This window comes from Gouania willdenowi, chromosome 9, assembly GCF_900634775.1.
Source record: "Gouania willdenowi chromosome 9, fGouWil2.1, whole genome shotgun sequence".
Taxonomy (NCBI): Eukaryota; Metazoa; Chordata; class Actinopteri; order Blenniiformes; family Gobiesocidae; genus Gouania; species Gouania willdenowi.
The window spans coordinates 41,557,085-41,566,804 of NC_041052.1; the positions used below are offsets into that span (position 1 = coordinate 41,557,085).

At 37.5% G+C, this 9,720-nt stretch overlaps 1 protein-coding gene across 2 annotated transcripts; it reads right to left on the reverse strand.

The window, feature by feature from the left end:
• Window positions 1-297: 297 nt before the first annotated feature.
• Window positions 298-6,743, reverse strand: isl1a (ISL LIM homeobox 1a). Of its 2 annotated transcripts, none has more exons than XM_028456380.1 (6): window positions 6,545-6,743; window positions 6,056-6,245; window positions 5,147-5,406; window positions 3,526-3,809; window positions 2,730-2,897; window positions 298-1,017 (listed from the first exon to the last, which is right to left on the reverse strand). In XM_028456380.1, exons 1-6 carry the CDS (start codon window positions 6,570-6,572, stop codon window positions 901-903), a joined length of 1,047 nt encoding a protein of 348 aa, XP_028312181.1. In that variant the 5' UTR covers window positions 6,573-6,743; the 3' UTR covers window positions 298-900. The 2 variants fall into 2 exon arrangements, with proteins under 2 accessions (XP_028312181.1, XP_028312180.1); XM_028456379.1 differs by having other exon boundaries at window positions 3,526-3,812.
• Between the last annotated feature and the right edge of the window lie 2,977 nt (window positions 6,744-9,720).

A 9,720-nucleotide genomic window follows, 5' to 3' on the forward strand; every position in this document is an offset into this window, starting at 1 on the left:
AACTTTGGTCATGGGAATAAAAACATGATGATGAGCCTCTGGAAAAAAGGCTAATTCTTAAAATCAATGTTAAGCAGGTGCATATAATAATAATAATAATAATAATAATAATAATAATAATAATAATAATAATAATAATAATAATAAGTATTCTGTTACTATGTATCAAACACAGCCCATTATTTGCATAAACTGTGAATAATAACACAAAACATATGATTGTAAATAGAAGATCCAAAGACCACTTTTTTAGTTTCCTTTTTTTACTTCAGTTAAGAAAGTTACACAAAAGGTGGCAAATTTATCGACAATAAATAATAAATAATTTTGCTGCACTGGACCAAACCAAACATTTGCAGTGTTAACGATCATTTTTTTTAACTTAGTAATAATTTACACATCTTTGGAAAAGAAAAAAAAAAAACAATAATAATAATAATAATAATAATTCTCGGACGGACACGAACTCACACGAATGTCCACGAAGCTTGTGGCAAAATAGAGGTATACCTTGTTGCAAATGCTTTAGTACTTGGGCATGACGAAAACCATGTAACGAAATGACGAAAAGCAGTGTTGCTCCTCTCTCTGCAGGATGACGATGATGATGATGATGATGATGATAATGATGATGAAAATGATGAAGATGCGCCTCGCAGTCCTTCAGTCCGTGTTCTGTGGAAGGTATAGTGCATGGGCGCGTTCACGGGGTCCAGTCCTCCTTTAGGCGCGCGCGTAAAAGTCCGTGCGTGTGTTTGGCAGCAGGAACCAATGAGAACCAGGGCATCCTCTGCGTGCACGCGCTCGAAAAAAAATCCCATGATTGTCTTCACAGTGTCAAAATTACAACCAGGAGTTGTTTTAGTTGCGTCAGTCCGTGCGTCCGCGTGCATGGCGCGCTCAGGCCTCGATGGGACTGGACACCATGCTGTTCGGTGTGTCCGGAAGCTGGGACGACATGGACGCTACTTCGCTGCCCGTCGAGTTGGACCCCGGACCTCCTTCTGAGAAGCTGACCTGTGTAGGAGAAGGAGAGCAGCCGTGAGACATTAAGCACGCACGCACGCACTCAGCGGGACACGCGGGAGTGCGCGTAACATCCACAGGAAAGACACGCGCACTTTGAGTGGAGACATCAAAGCACATTGTCTTTGATCTATTTTAATATAAATAAAAGGAGAAATTTAAAAAGCACCGCACAAGCAAAAACTATCAAGTTTAAAAGCATTTAAGAATATTAATGATATTTATCAGGGACGTCAAACTTATTTTAGTTCAGGGGCCAAATACATAACAGTTTGATCTTAAATGGGCCACAGGTTTTATGCTGGAAAACAAGTCATTTCAACATTATTGTGCCATAGTTTGCACTTTTACGTATACATAAAATACAAAATATGTAAGAAACCCACCATATCCAAGCCATAAGTGACAGATATCAGTTCAATGTGATCAATTTCTATATAATCAAGGGAAATATGATGTCATAATTTGAGGGAAATTGAAAGATTGTGTAAGAATTTTGAAGTTTTTAAGAAGTTTAACATTAAAAAAATAACTGCAATCGTGTGATTAAACACTGGGAAAAACTGTGAATATTGTTCAGTTTCATGATTCATATTTTCTCTGTTATTTTTCATTTTCTCCTGCGGGTCTAATTGGATGCTTCAAAGGGCCAGATTTGGCCCCCGGGCCATGAGTTTGAGACGTGTGATGTATATTCTAACGGCCGCATTCAGCCTCTAGAACCAAACACGTGACGCTTTTATACGTTAAATACGGTGTTTGAGTTTGGTTATTAAATAAATAAACGTAATAATGAGGAACAGACATAATATGGAATGTACAGGTTCAATGTAAAAATGCAGGAAAATCAATTATTGCAGTTGATTTACTGGATTATTGGATTATTACTGTTTGACATATCAACATATATATAAAAAATGCTCCAATTACAGATGTGTTTTTTTTTTCATAGTGGTTTCTGAAGAACATCTGTATGCGCTCTTTGCAGCCTGTGCGGGAATGTGTGTGTGCGGGTGTGAATCCGTGCTTTAGTGCTTTAGTGCTCAGTGTCAGCACTGGTGGAGTTTATAAAAAATAATATAGAGTTTAAATTAAAAGACTAACTAATAGATGACTTTTCTGATTAATGACAAACTGTTCCGTCTAATTTAGAACAATTCAGTGCTGCACGATCATATTTATCATAAAACTCAAAAATTACCGTCGGATACTAATTCACATACCAAATATATTCAAAGTTTAAAACAAATATTATTCAAGGATACACAAGTTTTCATTGTACAGCATAAATGCGCGTCAGACGTGATTCCCGCGCATTGTTCTACTCTTTTAAAACTTTCCATTCTCTTTCTGTCCTTTCATTCACACTGAATTCAGAATTTTTTTTGTGTGAGAATTTTGTTCTTTATTTTATTTTATTTTATTTAAAAAATAAAAATACAAATCTTTTTTACTTCGTCACTGTAGGATGTTTAAAATGTGTAGTGGAGCCACGTGCTGCAGGTCATCATCGCCACAGATCAGTTCATTAAAATCAACAGTAACATGTTTATTTATTTATAGAAATAATTACACTTTTGACAAAAACATAAACACAAATTGTGTAAAATCAACAATTACGCAAAGACACAATGTATTGTGATTTTATATGTATTTAGTTCACACTTTGGGTAAAAATAAATGTAACATGTCGGTGAACGAACCAGTTGCTGGAAGGCCGGTTGGTCGATGTCACTCTGCAGGGCGAACTCACTGAGGACCTTCCACGGGGGCTGGTAGCTCTGCACCTCCACCGGGTTCACCTGCAGACCCCCGTCATGCCTCTCCGGGCTGGCTGCGACCATCGGAGTGCCCGTCATCCCCTGGATGTTCTGCACCGACACACGGAAACGGGAAACATGCACATCACCGTTAGACTTTCGACTCTGTGCGCGTGCGTGTAGGGGGCGCGGGAAGGGGGGGCTCGTAAAGGGCACCGGGGGGTGAAGGAGGGGGGCGTGGTCTGTATTTGAAATGAATCTGTCATTCAATCATCAGTGGATCAATAAACATGCAAACAGTAAAATGACATAAATGTGGAGAGGCTGATTTACGCGTGTTTGCGCGTGCGCGTGACATCTTATAAAGACCTAAAGCAGTGGCTCCACTCAAACCTCGGGGTCGTGACCCCATGTGGGATCGCCTGAAATTTAAATGGGGTCACCTGGAATGAATGGAATACTGCTTTATTTGTTATGAATAAACGTGATCAAAAACTAATAATTATAGGGGGAAAATAATACATTTGTGACATGAAAATAAAAAATGGGGTCACGATACAAAAAAGGTTGGAAACCACTGGGTTGAGGCCTTTCAAAAGTCACTTCTCGTGCAGTTTGTGTGTAAACTGTACTTTTTGTTACAACTCTGCACTTATTGTGGAAAAACACTTTAAATAAAAAAAACCCAAATGAATAATAATCGTCCATAAACAGATGAAATATATGTGTTATTTCTCACCGTCTTGTCGTTGGGCTGCTGCTGCTGCAGCTGTTTTATCAGGATGCTTCTCTTCTTGTCCTTACACCGTTTGTTCTGGAACCACACCCGGATGACCCGGGGGCTGAGGCCGGTCATCTCCACCAGCTGCTCCTTCATCAGGGCGTCGGGCCTCGGGTTGGCGTTGTAACAAGTGCGCAGGGTGTGCAGCTGCTTCTCGTTCAGCACCGTCCGGACCCGGGTGGTCTTCTCCGGCTGTTTGTGGACGTGTGGTCGCAGTGCGGGCTGACGGGCGGAGATGGGTTCTACTGTGGAGAACGAATAGGACCAGAACCCACAAAGGAAGGAGTCAGTGAAACGCCCCAAAAAAACATATTGAACCCCATCCCCTCCCTCTCTAAATCTAACCAGGAAACCTTTAAAATGACCACATTATTGGTTTGTTCTGAATATTCATCAAAATACATAAACATAACAATACATGCATTGTTCTAAAGTAGGGGTTCTCTCATCCTGGAACCCACATTTTTCCATCATTAAATTGTGACCCGCATTTTTTTTTTCTTTTTTAAATCAACCAAATTCAGTTAAAAAAAAAAAAAAAAAAAAAAAAAAACACATGTACATATTTTTGATATTTTGACAGCAGGCCTGTCAAAATAAGTTTCTTTCAAAATAAAAGACAATTAAGTTCAACATGAGATACACATTAAGTTTACTTATTTATTAATCTTTTCTTAATCAGCTATCTGCAACCACCCAGTACTGGTTCATGACCCACTTTTGAGTTCCGACCTCCAGTTGAGAATCACTATTCTAAAGCTTTGTGACATTTTTAGGCAAAAATTAAAAATAAAATAAAACATCTAACTTGTTCTGACTGAATAGCAGCACGACAGCAGATTTCTCCATCCATCCATCCATCCATCCATCCATCCATCCATCCATCCCAAACGCATGCAAAACCCACATAAAGCACATTTATTTGGTCCACATCATCTTTATATAATGACTACTTTACGCTATGCAGTGTAACATGTTGATTTAAGGTTAAAAAAAACAAAAAACAAAACAACAAAAAAAATAATAATAATTTTTAAATAACAGCAGGTCCGCTGCACCAGTGTTAGTTTAAGGTTTGGTCAACCTTCAAATTTATAGGATTTCACACTATATAATGTACATCATACATTTAGAAGAATTATATCCAGCACATTCAGAATGTTTGGTAATTTTATCACACGTTTTTTGCTCATTTTTCAGCAAAAGCAAAAGTTATTTAAAGCAGAACTTTCTTTCTTTCTTTCTTTCTTTCTTTCTTTCTTTCTTTCTTTCTTTCTTTCGTTCAGAATTAAAAAAAAAAGCTCATAAAAATAATTAAAAAAAACAAACAAATAATGATGATGACAGCGGGTGGGTTTATAATATAAGGAGTTCAGTCAGTGAGGGAATGACATGCAATGGAAACATAGTCACTAAATCTCTCTGACATTTATGGACCAACTGTGACAAACATGAATTGTAGAGGATGGAGAAAAAATGACACTGCGGTCAGAAAAAGTCACCTCAAAATAAAGCCCAGAAGCACCCCAAAAAGAGCCAAAAATCCCCCCTCTATCCATCCCTCCCACGGGACGTTTACCTGCCATCTGCAGAGGCCTGGATGGGTGCAGGGGGCTGAGCGGGTCTCCAGGGCCGAGGCTGGCCCGTTCCACCACGTCATGGTCCGCCCGACAGAAGAGGCCGTCCTCCCGCAGGGCGAACTCATCCCCCGGGATGAGCTGCCGGCTGCAGGCCACGCAGCGAAAGCACTCGATGTGGTAGACCTTGGAGCGGGCCCGCATTACAAAGTCGTTCTTACTGAAGCCGATGTTGCATTTAGCACATTTAATCCCGTATAACCTGCCCACACACACACAATAACACACAACTTTCACCCAATAATAATAATAATAATAATAAAAAAATAATAATAAAAATAATAATAATAAAAATAATAATAATAAAAATAATAATATAGCTCAGTTATAGGAATAATTGATTAACGTTGTGTATTATCAGATTTTTATTCCCCGTGCAACCTTATTCTTTCAGATATTAAGATTTTAACTTTCTCATGTTGAATGTTTTCTTGATATTTAACAAACATTCTCCACTATTATCCAGTTAAATTCATGTTCTTTATAATATTCCCGTTTTGTCCTTTGCGCTCAAACGTTTGTGATGTCACATTTTCCCCCCATTATGGATAATAAAGTATCTTATAGCCTAATTTTATTTAAACAACGGGGATAATCCTTTTTTGTTTTGTCATTTCAAACAGGGTTAGGTCTTCAGCCCAGTCTAAATAAAACAAATAGTCCCAAATACGGAATAAACGACACAAAAGCTGTTTTTTTTTTTTTTTTAAAAAAAAAAAAAAAAAGAAAAATCCAATTGAAATTAAATCCTTTGGTGCAGCTCCAGTGTTGGTAAAAAAAAGAAAAGAGGAAGAGCAGCAGGATGATGATGATGATGATGATGATGGTGGAGGTCCCAGAGTCGTTCCTACCTGATGTAGTCTCGTTTACAGTACGTTTTTCCGTCCCTAACGAAGCACGTGCACGACTCGTCCAGGTACTGGCTGCATTCCGCGCATTTCAGACAGGCCGCGTGCCACTCCAGGTCCGGGGACACGCGCAGGATGTACTGGTCGTGGATCTGGTTCCCGCAGCCCACGCACAGAGACACCAGCCGCTTCTCTACAGAAGGAGAATAAAACACAATTATTATTATTATTATTATTATTATTATTATTATTATTATTATTATTATTATTATTATTATTATAAATAATAAAATATATTGTCATTTCTAAATCTAATAAAAAATGTAATTAAATGTATATAATAATCCAATAAAAACAACGAAAAAGACGCAACTCTCTAAGTTGTTAATAAAAACGTTATTGATAATTGTGGCCTTTTCCTGCACACATTCTAACTTTTGCTTTTTCAAAGTATCGTCCTGGTCACGTTCCATCCTCCAGGTGAAGTCTTACTTTTCGGCGGGTCCCCCATGTCTCCCATGTCCACAAAGTAAGGCGATGTGAAGTCCACTGTCACAGCCAGCTGAGGAAGCCTGGAAGCCTGAGCTGGAGCTGGAGCTCTATGGCTCTGAGCCTCAGGACCGAGGAGTGTGTGAGTGTGTGTAAGTGTGTGTGTGTGTGTGTGAGTGTGCGTGTGTGTGTGCTGTTTGTCTCCTACAGAGGAGAGTGTGTGTATGTGTTAGTTGCCGGTTGTGTGTGGAGCTCAGATCCTGACTAGAGGTGGGGGGGATGACGTCATAGACATGAGCAGCTGATTGGCTCTACGGACCCTGACCGACACACACACATAGGCATACACACACGCACACACGCGCGCGCACTTATAGCGCATATTTTCCAGTTTCTCTTTAGTTGTTTTTATTTTAAACCCATACAATCATCTTCTGTGTAAATATGACTCACTGTTTATTTCATTGGGACGAAAATAAGAAATAAAAACAACACAATAATCACTTTATTTTTAACCCAAAATGAAAAAAAAAAAAACTAATGCAACTTGCTTTTATTTTGGTAGACAACAGCGGATAGAGCTGTTGCTGTTGGGAGAGCACATGTAGAGGCTCTTTGGTCTGAATATATAGACATTTATAAAATATATGTAGTTAGTTCAAGGCTTGGTCCACCTTCAAATCTATAATTTCACATAAGGCTACATCCACACACTTATAGATATGGGAAATATGGGGGGTTTATCACAGGATTTTACTAATTTTTCATTGAGTAAAACCAATAATTATAATCCAAATGTATCAAACTCAAGGTTTGGGAGCCAAATCTGGCCCTTTGGAGCATCCAATTCGGCCCGTAGGAGAAAATAAAAATGACAAAAAAAAAACATGGATCATTGTATAAATGAAACTTATCAATATTTGCAGGTTTTCACAGTTTTCCTGGTGTTTAAATCACATGATTACAGCCATTTTTAATGTTTAACAGTTGTAAAATAAAACCCTCTAAATTCTGACAAAATCCTTCAATTTTCTTCAAAATATTGCATAATATTTCTCTTATTTCAAAAGAAATTTCTTTCTTTCTAAATTTCTGTGGATGTTGTTGTTATTAACAATGATGATGATGATAATGACTCACACCAACACGCCCCTTTGTGTTTGAAATCCATACCTTCTTTGATTATATGGTGGAACAAACATGTAGAACGAACATGTGTAGAACGAACATGTGTAGAACATGTGTAGAACTAACATGTGTAGAACATGTGTAGAACTAACATGTGTAGAACTAACATGTGTAGAATTAACATGTGATAAACTAACATGTGCAGAACATGGGTAGAACTAATGTGTAGAACTAACATGTGTAGAACATGTGTAGAACTAACATGTGTAGAACTAACATGTGTAGAACATGGGAAGAACTAATGTGTAGAACTAACATGTGTAGAACTAATGTGTAGAACTAACATGTGTAGAACATGTGTAGAACTAACATGTGTAGAACATGTGTAGAACTAACATGTGTAGAACTAACATGTGTAGAACTAACATGTGTAGAACATGTGTAGAACTAACATGTGTAGAACATGTGTAGAACTAACATGTGTAGAACTAACATGTGTAGAACTAACATGTGTAGAACATGTGTAGAACTAACATGTGTAGAACTAACATGTGTAGAACATGTGTAGAACTAACATGTGTAGAACTAACATGTGTAGAACATGTGTAGAACTAACATGTGTAGAACTAACATGTGTAGAACATGTGTAGAACTAACATGTGTAGAACTAACATGTGTAGAACTAACATGTGTAGAACATGGGTAGAACTAACATGTGTAGAACATGTGTAGAACTAACATGTGTAGAACTAACATGTGTAGAACATGTGTAGAACTAACATGTGTAGAACATGTGTAGAACTAACATGTGTAGAACATGGGTAGAACAAACATGTGTAGAACATGTGTAGAACATGTGTAGAACATGTGTAGAACATGTGTAGAACATGTGTAGAACTAACATGTGTAGAACATGTGTAGAACATGTGTAGAACATGTGTAGAACATGTGTAGAACTAACATGTGTAGAACATGTGTAGAACTAACATGTGTAGAACTAACATGTGTAGAACATGTGTAGAACTAACATGTGTAGAACTAACATGTGTAGAACATGTGTAGAACAAACATGTGTAGAACATGTGTAGAACATGTGTAGAACATGTGTAGAACATGTGTAGAACTAACATGTGTAGAACTAACATGTGTAGAACATGTGTAGAACTAACATGTGTAGAACTAACATGTGTAGAACATGGGTAGAACTAATGTGTAGAACTAACAGAACTAACATGTGTAGAACTAATATGTGTAGAACATGTGTAGAACTAACATGTGTAGAACATGTGTAGAACATGTGTAGAACATGTGTAGAACTAACATGTGTAGAACTAACATGTGTAGAACTAACATGTGTAGAACTAACATGTGTAGAACATGTGTAGAACATGTGTAGAACATGTGTAGAACTAACATGTGTAGAACTAACATGTGTAGAACTAACATGTGTAGAACTAACATGTGTAGAACTAACATGTGTAGAACATGTGTAGAACTAACATGTGTAGAACTAACATGTGTAGAACTAACATGTGTAGAACTAACATGTGTAGAGCTAACATGTGTAGAACATGTGTAGAACATGTGTAGAATTAACATGTGTAGAACTAACATGTGTAGAACTAACATGTGTAGAACTAACATGTGTAGAACTAACATGTGTAGAACATGTGTAGAACATGTGTAGAATTAACATGTGTAGAATTAACATGTGTAGAACTAACATGTGTAGAACTAACATGTGTAGAACATGTGTAGAATTAACATGTGTAGAACTAACATGTGTAGAACATGTGTAGAATTAACATGTGTAGAACTAACATGTGTAGAACTAACATGTGTAGAACATGTGTAGAATTAACATGTGTAGAACTAACATGTGTAGAACATGTGTAGAACAAACATGTGTAGAACATGTGTAGAACTAACATGTGTAGAACATGTGTAGAACATGTGTAGAATTAACATGTGTAGAATTAACATGTGTAGAACTAACATGTGTAGAACTAACATGTGTAGAACTAACATGTGTAGAACATGTGTAGAACATG

Coding starts and splice junctions, on each gene's coding strand:
- isl1a (XM_028456379.1), bottom strand. CDS start 6,572: ATGGGAGACATGGGGGACCCGCCGAAAA. Junction 2,898..3,525: donor AGCAGCCCAACGACAAGACG/GTGAGAAATAAC, acceptor GTGTCGGTGCAG/AACATCCAGGGGATGACGGG. Junction 1,018..2,729: donor AACCGGCCTTCCAGCAACTG/GTTCGTTCACCG, acceptor TCTCCTACACAG/GTCAGCTTCTCAGAAGGAGG.